Genomic DNA, 19,104 nt, shown 5'->3' on the forward strand with positions numbered 1-19,104 from the left:
TTGTCCAACCCAGTACTAGAAAGATGCAACCAGTGAAGTGGCTATGATTGTAAGTAGCTTTCTGAACAGAATACAGAAGCAAGATTTCTGATTTGAAATGTAAGGTTTTTGTTTTTTGTTGGAAAAGAAGTTCTTGATTTCATAAAGAACTCAGAATTAAAGCCATTGAGGGCCAGCACTGAACTGATTAAATTAAACTAGCTAGCTACTCTTAATTTCTGTTCACTGTCTGGATAATTAATTTTAATATTACACAAAGTTGTTTGGTAAATTAGAAAAGTTCTAAAATACAACTAGTATGGACAAATAAACAATACAATGCTTACATTGCCTTATTTAAAATATAAGCAATTTCCATTTATAGTAAAAAAAATACTTAAGCCTAGTATAATAAAGCATATCTTTCGTTTTACAAATGCACTTAAGTTTCCAACTCTTATCAAGAGGGAAAAGTTATTTGTGGAAAGCTGTTTTACATATCAAGAGGAAAGCGGAAAACTACAGCTAAATATTAAACATTCTTATTAAGATAAACCACATGGAAAAATGTGAAATGTTAACATTATCTTGATCTCTTTAATGGGATTAATTTGCTATGATTTCTCAGAATCTGATTACCTAAATACATTTGACGACATAACTGTATCAAATACATGGATCAGTCAGTCTCCAAAGGGTACAGAGGCATGCTTTCCACCGATCTTGCTTGATCCGAAATGTCTTGGGAAAAAGGCCGTAGGTATCTGAGGGAAAACATGAACGCTGTGATAAAAATCTCACACGAGTTTATAATGAGAGTCCATCTTCCTGTCAACAGTCATGATGTTGGCTTGAATTTGACTTTTGAATAAAAACACTGATTCTGCAGCCTCCCAGCAGCAGGGTTTCATTTGGACCGTGACAATCCATCTCACACACACACACACACACACACACACACACACACACACACACACACACACACACACACACACACACACACACACACTTTATGATGAAGAACACACACACCTCCAGCATTAGACAAACACAGCTGGCTTAGATGTATGTACGTGTCACATAGTTGGAATGTATAGAAACCAAAATGGTCCTCTAAGCCAGTCTGCCTCTTTAAGTGATGTTGGAATACTAAACTGAAAACAATGACACGTAACGCTCTTTAATCTCAGCAAACATTTTCATAACAACATGTATCACGAGGGAAACATTATCAAACATTTCAGCGTGACTGTGAGACATGCGTTACTGGACCTTTAACAGTTTGGGATGTATACGAGATGAGAAAATCGTTTCCATGGCATACATGTGTGTATGTTTGTATATTATGCAAGTATGGAGCGAGAGAGGTGATTAACTTAGCATAAACACTGGAAATTGAATATGTGACGGTTTTTTCCCCACAAGAAATGAGTTGTAACTCCTTTAACTGGGCTTGTATGACTTAAATAAACAGTTTAGAGGTAGTAGGAGGCATATAATTAAACTTTGGACAGCCAGATTTTTTTCCCTCAGTCTTTATACTAAGCTAGACTAGTTGCCCCCTTTCACAAGCTTCACAGGCTACTGTAAGCACAGGTGGTGGAGACCAAAAAAAGACAGCTATGCTTATTTACCACACTGTCTTTTAAAAACTCCTACATTTGTGATTTTCTTCAGCATGATAACATTGTACTGGCTGTTTTATAAAAAAGAATACTATCTAAGCCTGAGTTGGTGACTTTAACTAAGAGTGTTTCTTTTTCAACTGACATCTGAGAGCAAAGGAAGCCAGTCAGTAAGTAACTCGACTCATTTGGAAATGATATTATCGTCCTGTTTTATGTTTTTGATTCATGTGTCTTTGGCGATATGTTGTTAGCATACAGCACTGTTTAATAAACAGATTAGACTGGAATTAGCAAACTTTGAGCTTTCCTTTATTAGTCAACTTGGAGAAGCAACAAAAAAATCCTACTGATTTTGACAAATCTACAGAATCTGTTTGTTTCCAGCTGAGTTAGTGTGAGTCTGGGTATGTACACGCGCTTGGGTAAAATGGCTGAATTTTGCTGTTCTTTTAAATGTAACTTTCCAGATCAAATACACATGCTGTCTGGCAAGTATAACAGATTCCATAAACACTTGGCACTCTGTAGGTCTCTGTAATTGACAGGTGATTTTTTTTAAAGACCCCATTCTAAGCTTGCACGTTTAACCATTAACATGTGAACGTCAAATTAATAATAGCGTGCTATTATAATTCCTAATCATCCATGAGACTGTGGGGGGGGGACTTAATGACACTTTAAATTATAAGACCACCAAGCAAGGATTTTTCTTCCAAAATAAAAGAGACTCTCCAACACAAATACATAATGTCTCCTGAGTCGATCTGGTGGAGGTGTTATAACTGTTCTATGACTGGATAAAAGTAGATTAGGTTGTGCTTATAGATTATGAGCAAATTTTGAAAAGAAAATGCAGCTACAGTGCTGTGAAAAAGGGCTTGTCCTCATTGTTGAATCATGAATTAAACAATTAACCACAATTTTGGAAAGCTAAGCTCAATTTCACTGGCTGCACCCAGGCCTGATTACTGGCAGAGCTGTTGAATCAAAACATCAGTGAAATAGATCCTGTCTGATGAAATGAGGCAGGCTAAGACCTCAAAAAGCATCACATCATCTAAAGAAACATCTAAAGAAGCAGCTGAGAAACAAAATCACTGACATTTATCGGTCTGGAAATGATTGCAAAGCCATTTCCAAGGCTTTGGGACTTCAGTGAAACATTGGTGAGAGCCATTATACACAGGGAGAAAACGTCTAACAGTGTCAAATCGTCCAAGGAGTGACGGGCCTGCCAAAATTACCCGAAGACCACATCAACAACCCATCTAGGACGTCCCAAAAAAAGCAGAACGACATCTAAAGAATCGCAGGCCTCACTTGCCTCAGTTAAGGTTCACGATTCAACAATAATAAAATAAATGGCTCTAAAAAAACAAAATGACAGTTCTGGAGTGGCTTAGTCAAAGTCCAGGTTGAGATGCTTTTTGGTATAACCTTAAACAGGTCGTTCATCCTTGAAAACCTTCCAATAACGCTGGACTCATTAAAACAATTCTGCGTAAAAGAGTGGGCCAAAACGGCTATGTGAAAAGATGCATTTCCAGTTATTCCTGCTTGACTGTGGTTCTTGCTGGGTCTTTGCTATTTCCCTCTAGGCGAACACTTTTTTCACAAAGAGCCAGGTAGCTTTGGATAACCTTTTCCCTCAATGAATGACAACATCATTTAAAATTAGCATGTTCCATTTGCTTGGGTAAACTGTGTTAACTTTTTTTTCCTTCTCTGTAAATCATATTTGCATTATGTATTTTTTGTAGAGAATTTGCTGCTAGATCTTGTGCTGTTTAAAAAAAAAAAAAATAAATCCAGTTTTAGGGTGTACTCGCGCTAGGCTCAGTTGCTTTATTCTGGTCTCGAGCCTGATGTGTCCCCTCCTCACTGCCCTGCTAGCTTGTGCTTACGGTGCTCTTAGTGATTAAAGCCCTAGTAATCTTCACTTTACCCCAGCATCTCAGCTTTCTGATGATGATTTTATTGATTAACTGGGGAAGCAGTGACACACTGGCTTCTCTTATATATGACAAACCACAGATAAGGCCGGCCAAAGACACAAACCTAGAATCCCAGCTGTGCACAAAAACAGCCAAACTATGACATAATTAATAGCACTCAGACTTTCCAATACTTGCAGCCTCTGTTATCTTACCTTTGTGATCTGGGAATATCTCTCAAAAGTATAAAAATGTAGTAAATAGTTATTCTGATTCATAAACAGCAAATAAACAGAGCATAATTTAGCCTCAAATTCTTGTCCAGTACACCAGTCATCTGTGGATGTAACCTGGCCAGTCAGTCAGCAAAATTTGCTCCATTAGTGATGCTGATGACCTACCTACAGCGTTATCTCCACAGCGTTATCATTATGGTCCCTTTAAAACCAATAGTTTATATGCTACAAGTGACTATTTGTCTATGTGCATCATTGTTAAACCACAATAATTAAAAAAACACCAACACAGTGTGATATGACCAAGGTAATTAATAGAAATTAAACAATTGATAGGAAATAAATAAGTTATGTTTGAGGAAGCTCTGGCATTCTGTGCCCAGATAATTATCACAGATATTGATAACCCAGGAACACTTTGACCTGTGGGTTGGAGGACAGGATAGAATCAGCTCTGCTGTTAGTGGAAATAATGATAGAACAAGATATATTATTTATCACATAACTACATTAGCAAATGTTTCAAATGCCTTCCACAGAGAAAAATTGGGAAAAATGTGTATTTCCTGAGTGGCTGGCGAGTGGTTGCTGTAGGTTACTGGCTGAATCCAGATAAAATCAGTCACAAAAGCTACACGTTTGTTTTCTTCTTTTGCCTTCTTTCTTTAGGGGTCACCACAGCAGATCATCTGCCTCCACCTCACATTATCTAAAATATCCTCCTCTGTCACAGTAAACATGAGTACATTCTATCCAGCTTTGTAAGGCTTCAGTCACACAGGGATAGAGACCGGTTAGTGTATCTCTGGCAATCACCAACCTCCAGCAACCACTTGCCTTTCCATGGCTGCTGGAGGTTGTTGTCAGTGGGTGAAATTGGTCACAAAGAGGATGTAACTTTTGATATATGTTAACTGCAAGTGAACATTCCCTGTTTCTGAGTGGCTTCACACTCTTCACAGTTTTGTTAGCACTTAGTGAGCAGTTGGCAACTGTTTGCAGACCAGTCAGTGTCTAACTATGGGTGATTACAGCAATCTGCTAGTTGGGAGTGAGCATGAGGGACGAGATTAGCTCCGATCAAGAGAGAGAGACACAATGCTGTGATGATTTGGACATGTACAGAGCAGGGATGGTGGGTATCCCAAACAAAATATGTCATGGGAGGGGAGGAGAAAAAGAGGAAGACCACAGAGTTCATGAATGTAGTTTTAACAGAAATGTAAAGGAAAAGGAAAATGTTTATTGTGACAGAGGAGGATATTTTAAATAATGTGAGGTAGAGGCAGATCTGCTGTGGTGACCCCTAAAGAGAGAAGCCAAAAGACTGTATAGCTTTTGTGACTAATTTTATCTGGAGTCAGCCAGCAACCTACAGCAACCACTCACCAACCGGTCAGGAAATACACATCTTTCCCTAGTCACTGGTTGTTGCCAGGAGTCACCAAACCATCTCTAGGTCTGTGTGACTTAAATAAATAAGCTGAGGTGAAGCTTACCACACAGCTAACAACTGTAACTGCCCGTTTTGGTTTTCACCACTTAAAGTAACAACACCTCACTAATGTTAACTGTAAGCCAAACTTCAAACTTAAATAGGTGTGTGATAAACAAATCACCCCCTGTTCAGTTGTCACAAAGATGAAGAGTAGCAGCCAAAGAGCATGTTTCAGTAAAAGTTTGGCATCTTAACATGTAAGTGCAACAGTTTGACAACCCTCGGAGTATGTGGCAGGGACTAAACACGATCACAGACTTTAGAGGGAAAACCAGCACACCGCAGACCACGGCCTCTCTGTGTGAGGATCTAAACGTATTCTACGCTAGATTCGACACAGCGAACACCATGAGACTGGACAGTGTGCGCACCGCGGATGACGTCAGTGCGCACACTGTGTCTGAGGAGGATGTGCGGAAGTGCTTCAGGAAGGTGAACGCACGCAAAGCTACTGGTCCGAACGGGATTCCCGGCCGCGTCCTCAAGTCATGCGCGGCTCAGCTGGCTGGAGTGTTCACGCACATCTTCAACCTTTCCCTCTCTCTGTCTGTAGTCCCAGCCTGCTTCAAAATGGCCACCATCGTCCCTGTACCCAAATCCTCCACCATCTCCTCATTGAACGACTGGCGACCTGTAGCCCTGACCCCCATCATAAGCAAATGCTTCGAGAAGCTGGTCAGGGACTTCATCTGCTCTGCACTACCCGACTCACTGGACCCTCTACAGTTCGCATACCGCCACAACAGGTCCACTGATGATGCCATAGCCCTGACACTACACACTGCCCTGTCACACCTGGAGAAGAGAGACACGTATGTGAGAATGCTGTTTGTAGATTACAGCTCAGCATTCAATACCATCGTTCCCTCGAAGCTGGACAGGAAACTGCAGGATCTAGGACTGAGCAGCTCCCTCTGCAGCTGGATCCTTAGCTTCCTGTCTGACAGACGCCAAGTGGTCAGACTGGGCAGCATCACCTCATCCCCCGTCACACTGAACACTGGTGCTCCACAGGGATGTGTACTGAGCCCTCTCCTATACTCACTCTACACCTACGACTGCACAGCCACTAACAACTCCAACATCATTGTGAAGTTTGCGGACGACACTACAGTGGTGGGTCTTATCACCAACAGTGATGAGACAGCTTACAGGGAGGAGGTCAGCGCCCTGACCCACTGGTGTCAAGACAACCATCTCACTCTCAACGTCGCAAAGACAAAGGAGTTGATAGTGGACTTCCGGAGGTGCAGAGAAGTACACACCCCCATCACCATCAACGGCGCTGCTGTGGAGAGAGTGAGCAGCTTCCGGTTCCTTGGTGTACATCTGGCTGAGGATCTTACGTGGTCAGTACACACAAACAAAACAGTGAAGAAGGCGCAGCAGCGCCTCTTCTTTCTCAGGAGACTGAAAAGATTCGGCATGAGCCCCCGCATCCTCAGGACCTTCTATCACTGTGCCATTGAGAGCATCCTCACTGGATGCATCACCACCTGGTATGGCAACAGCACCGCCTACAACTGCAAAGCTCTCCAGCGAGTAGTGCGATGCTCTGAACGGATAATTGGAGGTGAGCTTCCCTCCCTCCAAGACATCTACAGGAAGCGGTGCCTGAGGAAAGCGGGGAGGATCATCAAGGACTCCAGTCACCCCAGCCATAAACTGTTCAGACTACTTCCATCAGGAAGGAGGTTCTGCAGCATCCGGTCCCGTACCAGCAGACTGAGAGACAGCTTCTTCCATCAGGCCATCAGACTGCTGAACACTTCATAGACACCTCAGCTTCACTACTGGAACTTTAACATTATGCACTCCATACTGTACAGTAATGCTACTGTTTTGCACATGTCTCAACTCTGTATATTTTTATATATTTTATTTATTGTTTACTCTATTTAATTTGTAAAATATGTGTACACACACACACACACACACACACGTAGAAAAATATTTAGTATACACATCCAGAAATGCATATACTATATACTATATATTATATATTGTACATATATTTATTAGTTTCAGATGTAGCCATAAAAGTTGGCCATCTTAACTCGTAAGGTTGTGTATGTAGCAGTTAGTCTCAAGCTGTCATTTGAGAAACTAGAGTTTTGGGCAATCTGCCTGGTTAATTTAACCTCTGTTTTTAAAATTCTGTCAGAGTCTTGTGCTTTAAAACTGTTTGGTAGAAATGCTCTCTTTAATTGAATGAGGTGTGAAAGTGTTCTTGGATTAGTAAAAGTGGACGAGGACAGTTTCTGATCTGTACGGCCATTGTCCACTTTCCATTAAAATGTCAACAAATTCTTAAGTTAACATTTAATAAGTCTTTCCCAACAAACTGGCCGTTCCTGCACTGAAACCTGAGACCACCACAGGGTCAACTGCGGATTCATTCAGCTGCACCTGCATTTACACACATATACAGATGTTGCTCCTGGATATTTCTGGCTTCTATAGATGACCACAGTGAGAGCAATGTGAGAGCCAAAGGGTGACAGCATTGTGCCTGTGTGTTAGCGCACTTGACAGATCCGGTCTTTGTTATCAGCGTGTGGGTGGCTTTTGTATATATATGAATAAAAGATCCTGAAAATCAGTTATTTTTCCATTTTGTTTCCTGCTTTTTCCGATAAGTTTTCAGAGCTGTCCTTGTCATTAGAGAACAACCTTCACTACAAACATCTGTGATCACCTACTTATTGCAGCAGGACATGCAGTGGGTGCTCTGGGAGGTTAAATCGAGGTTGTTCCTTTGGAAAAAGCCTGCATTTTAGTTAAAAGAACTAAAGCAGCAAGCCTTGGGTTCAACTCAGCACTTTCACAGCTCAGTTATTCCTCCTACCTTCATCACACAGGTTGAGTTTGGACAAGTTGTGTCCATCATAGGCCTCTTCATAAATCGAGACGTTCTCTCTCTCTTCATTTGTGCTCAGATACATGGCCTTGTTCTCCATCTCCCCCTGAGAGAACAGAGAAAATACATATGCTTATTTTAGGATTGTAATCTCTCTAAAACCAAAATAAATATTTGAAAGTTTAATCTAATGTTGAGTGAGTTTACACGCACATGGAAACCAAAATCTGGATCAGTCCGCTTCCTGTATATTAGCTACATTTCAGTATTTTATTTTGGTTAGCCTCAAATGCTAATATTTAAAATGATCTGCTCAGAAACCATGCTGTTATACAATGTTCAAGCAGAGACACAGCTTCTTCTTCATCCTAAAAACAGCATGCGATGTTAACTGAAGATTAAATGTACAGTTTTCACTACTTACATTGTGACCGCAATGGTTGCAGTTATTGAATGTACTTTTTCAGTGACTGTCAACCACTGTCTATATGCAAAATATGGGCACAGCCACCTTAGAGTCACCTTTTGGTTATTGAAGTCCCAGTGGGAAGCTTTTTCTGTTGCCACCTTTGTGTGTTGAAACCAGAGTGTATTTCTGCTAGTAGGAAACTAAAAGAGTCATGCTCATACAGGATTGACTTGTCAATCACAAGGTAGGCATGCACAAAACCAGACCATTCTTTATCATACCTTTTGACTACAAGTAAACAGCAAACTGTCTACTGAGGCCTGAATCAAAGGAGTCGACGTTTTTTCCCCCCATAGATTTCCACAATCTGACTTCAACTTCCATCTTTCTTTCTACACAGTCCACACTGTCAGCATCTCACAAGTACAGGTGGTCCTTAAAAAGTAAGTGTGATCTACTGCCTTCTATTACTGCGAATGAGGTAGAGCAGCTGTGGGAGCGCTGATCAGCTTTAAACAACAATAAACACACATTTCCAAGCTAAACAGAAGGAAACACTTGTGATATGGCAGTCTTTAAGCCAGTGTTATGCGATTTGTTTCCTCAGCCAGCAGAGATGGAGAGAAGTCATGTTTCAGCCCAATTACATTAGTCTTTTTGCTTTTAGAAAGCAACATTTAGAAAAAGGTATGAATGAAAACACATAAAACATTATGAAAGGTCAGTCATAGGCCATGAGAAAAGGAGTTATTCACCTTTCATACCAACTGGCAGTGAGCAGTGTGTGGAAGTGGCTTCTGCTCCTCAAGCAATTTGGTTTAACTTCTGTGCCAGTTTTCCAAAACATGGTGGAGTATTTGAATGTCAGCCCAAGTGGAAATGGTAAGTGAGTAAATATAGAGCTGGTAGCCATACTCAATTTTATAAATTATCTGATGAACAGTGTATCTAATTAACAACCACTTTCTGAAATATATTGAGTCTGCAGTGGCAGCAGAATAAGAAATTTTGCCCACAAAAATAAAAAGCAGTTTTTGCTCTGTACTTTCTGGATGTTGGATTTTTGGTTAGATGGGATACTACTGTTGAGAGATTTCCAGTTTACACATATGCTGTTTTCATATCTTTAAACATGTGACAACGCAAGTTTTAAACATGGGAATGTACTGTGTTTGATTGTATTAGACAATTAAGTTTTCACTTACATGTTAATTCTGTAACCAGTAAATAATCACTGTTTAATTACGCATTTTTTCCAGACACACCTAGGTAAACACATGTACTTGGAATGAGAAGGATCCATGTTGTAATTCCAATTTAACCCTTGATTGAAAACATGACTTAATTACCAGTAACTAAGCTGGGGATTACAGCCAGTTTAGCATCATATGAACACTACCATTTCTAATTTGAGATTCCAGCAATAATTTGAAGAGTAATAACTTATGATAACATTAAAAATAAATGATTTAATTAATCATTAGCTCAAGTGTATCTTTGAGCTAATGAACAACTAGAATCCGACAGACTGCTCAATATTTCCAAATATATTGTTGGAATAAAAGAAGAAAATGCAAAGAAAAAAATTCTAACACTGTGAAATGTAAAAAATTATATTAGCAAAATTCATTGCTGCATTTTGTTTGACTTTATATTTTCTCTCAAATACCCAAGGTGAGGAATGCAGAGCATTTTAACAGATTTATTTATGGATTCCAGTAGATCCTTCTCTTGGAAGCAGTAATCCCACCTTGAGCACCAGGTTGACAGTGTCATCAAGCAGCTGAGTTACATGACCTCTTGTGTAACTCAGTTTTAATAAAAGCACACAGAGGTTTACATTTTATTTAAGTCTTAAGGACTTAAATAAAACGAGGAACTTATTAGCATGCATGTTTAAGTTCTAATAGCATGAACTCGTTCACCAGACTGTTTACTTTACGTCGAGCATGTTTACTTTTCTAGCTTGGGCAGGGTTTCCCACAGTATGCATAAGGCAAACCAAATATGAATAATATAAAAGGAAACACAGGACAAATAAGACAGGGATAGAGAGGTTATGTCAGACACCTCGGAGGGATAAAATGAAATCTGCTGTAGTACGGAGTCGTGGGTTTTAAACTTCCACAAACCCTAGTGGCAGATCTGTGAGTATTTGAGAAAGTCATTAAAAAGCGTTCAGTCAAGTCTCTCATTAAAGATAGGATAGGGGGTCAGGTTGACATTTAGACTAAGACTAGGCAGAAGCCATTAGGGTTGCTAGGTGACTCCACTAAAAACTCCACACTCCTATACATGTGTTTGTGCGTGTGGGGAGAGTTATCTTCTAATTACACTGCGTCTGGTGGGATATAACACTTTTAATTGCTCAGTGCCAACAGAGGATGGTGGGAAAGCCAAGCAGTTAGTGTTTTACCTCTCCAGCTCTGCAACTACGGACCTTTGTTTTTTCTGGACTTGATCATAAAAAATAAATTAAAATAAACACCACATGAATATTAGAGAATTTTAAGCATGAAATGAATGAGATACCTACACACATGCCCATACTACAGTTTTGTTTACTGTGTGTGTTTTAATCGCTGATTATGTGGTTGCTAGGCAACAAAATGATGCTATAATATAAACATGCACGTTGCAGTGGATACAAATTAGATGTTAGTGTTGTGAAATTCAAAGGCTACAATGCTTTCATAAGGTGTTCATTTATTGGTGGTTGCTAGAAAGTGTGATGACATCATATCTGATATAGATGAGAACCTACAGTGGCCTAAAACATGCTTGTTAGCCCGTTTAGATTGGTTGATTCCTGACATTCTTGTATACGCAAACCAACAAAGATTTTGTGTATTATAGTAATATAAAAGACAAATTTTCAGAGTTCGGTGGTACACAAACAAGGTAATTACAGAGACATTAGAGCAGAGAAACAGCACAATCAAAGAATCCTAAATAGAGATTTATGTGAGAATTTCCTAACGTCAAAAATGGCCGTTGTCGCGGCCCTCCTGTTGTTAGCTCCAAATTGCAAAGTCTGTTTGATGCCTGATGTCCATGTGAGAACAGTGCGGGTACTTGTTGGCGAATTAATACAGTAGCAAAGCACATTGGTATCCTGTCTACTTCCTGTTGCACATTCTGCTGAGGCAGGGCTCAGATCTAACCCAAAAGGAGAAAATTCAAGTAGTAACCAGGTCATGCCATGTTGTTGCTCCATGAGATTGGGATCAGGGGCACATCTAGTCAATACACAGACTTGATCCTCCTAACACCATCCACAATTATGAGTGAAAAGGCTTGTTTTGGGAGTCATCTTACATTTAAGTAGATATATATTGGGGAAAAAGATGTTAATTCCCACAGGATAATCATACTGCTTTTCATTTTGAACTACAAAGATCTTGTAAATCCACTTTAGACAAGCACTTTTGCATTAAAAAAAAAAAGAACTCAAATCCAGCAAGTTCTTTCAACCAATACAAAAAAAAAATGTCTTTGTAGTGTCATAACCTGCTTAAGTGATTGGTTGCAGGGCAGATTCCAAAGCACATTTGTTTTGTCATAATCACTATAGTATGTCTAATATTTTGGCTCTTGGTCTATAATGCACCTGGCAACAAAATGTAAAAAGACCACTAATTACATGCCTACTGGCCACAGTTTGAATGAAAAGAAAAAGAAAAGCTTTGCTGTTAATAGCAAATTGTTGGGTCTGATAAAAGTAATAGAAACAAATCTAGTTACCTTGCCAACATGACTGTCTCCGCAACAGCCAGGGGATTTATTTGGACATTTATTTTGAAACAACACATAAATTATCTTTACTGTTTAATTAATTACCTTTTTTCAAGTGTTTTGTGATTTGTATTGAATCACCATTCAAATAACATGATAAGCACCACTTAAAGCATTTACTGACTTGAACCCGTGGAAGTTATATTTCTTCCACCATCTTTATTTTTGCTGATTTTCCATAGATTTCAATCCAGGATTCTCTGTGTGTCTCTTATAATATCTGCTCTGGTCAACTTCACTGAAGATGAATGCACAAAGAGTGAATGGGAATTCACTCAGCACAGCAGGCGGACCACTCTCAATTCTAGTAGCATAAGAGGAAGCAATTATCTTGTCATGCACTGTCGCTCTGTGAGATTTGCCCTCAGCAGAGAATCTGATCATCTGCGAGGTCAGAGGGACACGACGCGTGTGGTCTCTCCTGACAATCTAAGTACATCGACAGAGATGAATGAGTGCATGTGTAATTGGAATAAATATATATTTTCAAAACATTACATAACACCCAATGTCAAACTGCTTTTCAATATGCAATAAAAAAAAAATCACTACAATCAAAAACATTCCTTGTGATCAAAACAAAAGGTCACAGCTCAGTTTGTTCCATAAAATCTGAGGATCCCTTGAAAGCGTCACAGTAAGGCAAACACACCACGCCATTGTTCAGTCATCCGTGTGCAACATTAACCCATTTTTCTCGGTTAATTAGCAGAGATACTTCATCCATGACCGCGGAAACACAAAGCAACAATTTTCTGAGGATGAGTTCCATTAAGTGTGGGTTTCCTGTCCTTGTGTAGCGCTGAGCTCCAATAAATTGTATGCAGCAATTCAGCCTAATAGTCTAATAGCAATAAAAGTGGAACACATGTCAATAAATCAGCAACTCTACAAAGGTCGAAACAGCTCAGTTGGTGGTTTTACAGATGAGGGACAAACGTCATTAACCTATGAACGCACTAATTAACTTACCAAGCCTTGGTAAATCTGTTACTCTTACGCAGATTTCCCGAGAGCCTACTTATGTGATTTATACTAGGGATCCTCTATGTGTACACATTGCATGGTACCGTTTTTCAAATGAATGACAGACCAGACAGATGCATATTTAAGTCAAAATTCGTTACATATTTTCTCAGATAATGCTAAGCCTGTACGACATCCTGAAGGAGAGAAGCAGCACGAGTCCTCCTGTCTCACCTTTTCAGCTGTCAACGGGAAATAAAATTCACTGCTCCGCGTTTTTCATAATTGCCCTCAAAATTCTGCGTCCTGACGCTCTCGCTTCCTTTTTTCAGTGGCTCAGCTCTCAAAGAATAATGAAAACTACAAAACAAAAAGTAATCGGTAAAGTTTCTAATAGTACAGGGACATGCACAGCCTCTGTCAGTGCTGCGGAGACAGGCAGCAGCTCCGTAGTGGAGCGCAAACTGTGACATTTTGGGGTAATATACCCATAACAACGTCATGTGACCATCACTAAACTCCAGCTGAAGTTGCCGAGCAGCTGGGACAGAGGCTGCGAGGTGAAGATGATGACACTCACCTGTTGTACACGAGCGCCCTCTGTTGGATGGAGGTAATAAAACAAAGTGAGTTTGTGTCCCATCTTCTCCCACTTTTGGTTGCTTCCTTTAGGGGTCGCCACAGCAAATCACCTGCTTTCATCTCCTCTGTCTTCCATCTCCTGCATCCTCATCTGGCACACCAGCCTTCTGTATGTCCCCCTTCACTACATCATCGTTCATATCTGCAGTCTACCTCTTTTTCTCCTGACTAGCAGCTCCATATTCAGCATCTTTTGTATGCTGAATATGGAGCTGCTATTCACTATACCTCCTCTGTACATGTCCAAACCATTGCTGCCATGCCTCTATAACTTTGTAAACAACTCAAGCCACTCATGTTGAGTGGTTTGGAGACAGAAGTTAGCACCATGGATGAGTTGCCTCGTTTCAACACTAAATACATAAAACATTTTATGTCTGAATGAACAAATGCAGTGATAATAAAAGTGTTTGCTCACTTCCTGATTTCCCATTTTTTTGTATGTTTGTCACACTTAAATGTTTCAGATCATCAAAACAATTTAAATATTAGAGAAATATAACACAAGTAAACATAAAATGCAGTTTCTAAAAGTAGGAGTAGGGGGAAAAAATCCAAACCTACATGGCCCTGTGTGGAAAAGTGACCCCCCACCCCAACACCCATAATTTTAGCATAAATTAACTGGCGTATCCCATCTTTGGAAATCTGAATTCAATTTCTCTAGCAACACCCAGGCCTGATTACTGGCACACCTGCTCTCAATCAAGAAATCACTTAAATAGAACCTGCAAGTCAGACATCATGCTGCAATTATTTTATATATATTCAGTAACAGCACTTATATGTTGTTGTTCACAAATTACAGACCCGTTTCTCTACTGCCACAATTATTCAAAAATACTTAATAGACTGTATACATTTATAACTAAACAAAATCTTACCAGGATTTGTGGATTTAGATCAAACAGATCAACATCCATGGCATTAACTGAATTATTTAAAGAAGTTACAAATTGTGTCAATGAAACAAAGTAAGCAGCAGGAGTTTTTAACTTGAAAACAACCTCTGACACATTTGATGACAAGATGTTAAATGATACAATGGAAAGACCTCGTATTAGAGGGGTGGCGCTAGACTGGGTGAAAAGCATTTAGAGAGCACGGACTCCTCAACATTCAGACTCTTCATCTTATATGCAAATGATATATGCAGAGCAGCAGATATATCGAAGTTCATTTTTATTTGCAGATGATACATATATTCTTTGTCATGGAGAGAATTTGCAACAGCTTTTGCAGGTCACGACACAAGAAATGACAAGACTAAAAAGATGGTCTGAAAAAAACAAATGATCACTTATTAAGAAAAACTCAAATTATGATATATGGAAACCTCAGAAAAACATGTACACTCAAAAAACCATCAAAGTCCTGAAGAAAACAAAGCTTCTGCTCAATCATAAATCACTTCATACACTTTATTGTTCTCTTATATTGCTATATTTAAATTGCTGTGTAGAGGTGTGGGGTAACACATGCAAAGGTGCACTGCAATAGTTATGTACACTTCAAGAATGAGCAATAAGACTAACTTCTTCCCAGGTGTAATAAAGACGTGAATATCTGGCTTATACATGAATAAGATATGTGTAATTAATGGAGATGCTATAAGGATTTAAAAGACAAATTTTAAAGGATTTGAAATCATGGGAGACTACGGAAAAAGGATTAAACTAGCACAATGTGCTCACTTGTCACTTGGTCTGCTGGCTGCACAGTCTGGAGCTGATTTATAGATTTTAAGCTGAGTCAGGTGAAACCGCTGCTGAAATAGTGAAAGGAAAAAGCATGTAAGTACAAAATACTCTTCAATAGAAAATACTTTCCAAACAGTTGATATTAATTGCATTTCTAAAATGTGTCTAAGACAGGAAAGAAGGAGACAATCTTAAAATGCCACTCTTTTCCTCCTCCTGAAGTCTTATTCTCCCAGATTGAATTCAAACTCTAAAACACGAAAACATGTATAAACATGCTTATTTATCCCAATATTATCTCAATAATTAACACGAGTTTAGAGCACTTGGAGCTGATCAGCATCTTTAAATGGAGCTGCAGAGAGAGAAAACAAAATTCCCATTCCATACTAAATGCAATGTTTTGAGCAAAAATAAAGAGCTTTAATGAAACCCACTGACTGATGGATTGGCACCCATTTGTGTCAGTAACATAGTTCTGCAACTGATCTGCTCAAATAACTGGATGTCAGCCTTGTAGACGTGATCGTGATTCAGGAAATGCAACCATGTTAAATGACCTGAGACAGCTGATTGTTATTGTGTAAACAAAATCTGTCAAAGGGGGTCAAACTGAACTCTTGACACAAACACATCAGATAACAAAGAGACAAGAATGGAAGGGCAGAATAGGAAATACAAAAGGGGATTAAATATAACAAAGTGGAAGCGACTGAAAATGACAGCAACTCAACAATGAAATTGTAGGCTATGTAAAATCACAGAGTGGGTTCAGCAGATGCTTAGTGCACAGAGGTCATTAACTTTCTGCAGTCAATTGCTATAGCCCCTTAAACTTCATGTAACCATCAAATTAGCTCAAAAACAATACGTAGAGAGCTTCATGGAATGGGTTTCAATGTCCGAGCAGCTGTATCCAAACCTTAAACTATCAAGTGCAGTGCAAAGCCTTGGATGGAGTGATGTAAAGCATGCCACCGCTATGCATTTGCATGAACTGGAGAACTGGAACCTTTTTCTCTAAAGGTCTTTAATCTGGTCAAATTGCATGATATACCCACAGAAATCTTTTTTTCTTTAAAAAAGATGCAATGCCTGCCAATCACAGTGTTGAATTGTTATTTGTAACTTTCTTTTGTACTTTTGTAATAGTATTCCCTGAGTTATCCTACCCTTTTCTCCTCTGAAGACATGCTTATATCTACATTTAAACTGGAGAATTGGATGATACTGAAGTCATTCCATTTTGTTTTAGTGGATATCAACTGACTTACTGGTTATTTTTCATTGTTATTTTACTACGAGTACTGAATAAGCAGGGACCATACTGTTTTGGCAGAGAAGTGATTAAAATGTAAGAAATTTTTAGTCATACCTCTGTCGCAAAACAGACCTATCCAGTTCATCTCACAGTTGCACTGCCAGGGCATGTTGCAAGTTCCATGGACACATCCAGGATAAGTCAAACATTCGTTACAAAGTTCTCCCTGCCAGCCATAATTGCATCTGCCGAACACAAATATGTAACTATGAATACATTCCCTTTGTCATCGCCTTAAAATCTCTTCTTTGTTCTAATGCTCTGTATCTGGTGTTTATTTTTCCTCACTAACTTCCACATGATCGTGATCCAGAATAGCAGATAACCGATAACAGAGGTAAATAAACCCTCTTTAGTGTTTCTTTTTTGTTTGACAAAGCTTTTAAATGACTTCTCAGAAGCTCACAGCAGAACATCTCAAACAAATCTGTAGGTTATTATAAAATAAAGATAAATATCAACATTGTGATCCTTTCTTTTTGTCCATGTGTCTTACTAAATAAAATCTCCAAAGGTTGATTCTGTTCATCTAGATGTAGTGTTTTGTGGGAGAAACGTTTCGTCACTTGGATGATTGAGAATGCATCAAGACGTACTAAATAAAATGTTTGGGTTCTAGAAACTGTTTCTATAAATTAAATCTCACAGAAGGTTTTTGTGTCTATTTGTGCCATAGGAATGGGTCATCAGTTTGGAGGTCGTTTCACATTTTAAACCAAAAATGTAGATAAGTGAGTGGACATGGCTGACAAGCTCAGATGAATGTTTTAGTGTTGGTCATAAGCAAATCTTATTGAGAAACTGCAATAGAAACTGCATTGGATGTATGTGAAGTTTTGACTTACTGTTGTGTGTGTTGTTGTCCCAGTCCCAGGCCTCTACAGTCAAAGTGTATGTCCGCTTGAGGAAAAGGAAAAACAACCAGTCACATGACATTTAGGACTTAATATTTCAGTGCATACATGTGTTCCTGAACGAAGTGTTGAAGTGTTGCCCATTTAATGATATAGTCACAACAGCCTTCACCATCACTCAAATTTGGGATGAACAGCTATATAAACATGCCCCATTTAGCAACTCCTTTTTGCTTAACAACACAATCACTCTGTTTAAGAATTAAAAAAAAAAAAAAATCAGACTCTTTATCTGGGTCCTTAACATGTAACACTCCCCATGGATCTGGGAGCTCTGCAGACTCATGACATGTCTATGTTGCTAACATTTACATAGTCAAATATAAAGGAGGTCTGTTAATGAAGATTCAAGATTGATCTGTCTTCTCATTTAAATTCTTTTATTTAATAATTTTTTCCCTTACATTATATTTTATGATATTGTAACAGTGGCTACATACCCATTATGGCATACCAATTTCCTTGAGATTTTCAGATTTTTTTTAGGTTGATTTCTCATGTGCCAGTCCTGTCTACAGACAGGACAAAGCATGGATTGGTTTGTGCTCTGGTATGCACTCCCAACTATGGGACCTTATATAGACAGGTGTGTGCCTTTCCAAATCATGTCCAATCAACTGAATTTACCACAGGTAATTTGAAAACAAATTATCAGCGGAAACTCAATTTTGACTGTCAAAGCAAATGCTATGAATACTTACATACATCTTAAATTTTGGGGTTTTGCTTTTCATAAATTTGGAAGAATTTCATGCAAACTTTTCACACTGTCATTATGTATTGTATGTAGAATTTTGAGGTGAAAATGAATTTAACCCATTTTGGAGTGAGGCTGTAACATGACAAAATGTGAAACAAGTGAAACCCCGTGAATATTTTCCAGATGCACTGTAACTGGAGCAGGAAATACTCACCGGCCAAGCAAACAGGAAGGGAATGACAATCGTGTTAGCGTCATCAATTTTACTGGATTTATTGTTGGCAAAAAAAAATTTCCACCGAGAACTTGCATAGATGCAGCTCTAAACGTGCAGGAGCCAGTGGTGGCCACCTCCATCTGATATTCCTTCAGGCACACTTTAAAGTAAGTGTCACACTCGTCTTCAGTGCAGCCCAGGTCCTGGGAGCTCCGGGGGCCGTCGCAGCACTCCCCGCCTGCCAACTCGCCGTTTACATTCTCCACGGAGATCAGCTGCAGCTCGAAATAGCCGGTTGACTGGGA

At 39.2% G+C, this 19,104-nt stretch overlaps 1 protein-coding gene across 2 annotated transcripts in view; it reads right to left on the reverse strand.

Moving 5' to 3' along the window:
- Positions 1-18,393, reverse strand: part of scara5 (scavenger receptor class A, member 5 (putative)) — a 112,509-nt gene extending 94,116 nt beyond the window's left edge. The window contains exons 1-3 of one of the 2 annotated variants that reach the window (XM_040017331.1): positions 18,323-18,393; positions 17,814-17,868; positions 8,124-8,241 (exon numbers count right to left, since the gene is read on the reverse strand). In XM_040017331.1, the coding sequence (XP_039873265.1) occupies positions 8,124-8,235 (112 nt within the window). In that variant the 5' untranslated portion in view covers positions 8,236-8,241; positions 17,814-17,868; positions 18,323-18,393. Of the gene's footprint in view, positions 1-8,123; positions 8,242-13,539; positions 13,831-17,813; positions 17,869-18,322 lie in introns of those variants that run through there. The other variant, XM_040017330.1, reaches the window with a different exon arrangement.
- Between the last annotated feature and the right edge of the window lie 711 nt (positions 18,394-19,104).

The sequence above is a fragment of the Simochromis diagramma genome, unplaced genomic scaffold (genome assembly GCF_900408965.1).
Source record: "Simochromis diagramma unplaced genomic scaffold, fSimDia1.1 OVJJ01000802.1, whole genome shotgun sequence".
Taxonomy (NCBI): domain Eukaryota; kingdom Metazoa; phylum Chordata; class Actinopteri; order Cichliformes; family Cichlidae; genus Simochromis; species Simochromis diagramma.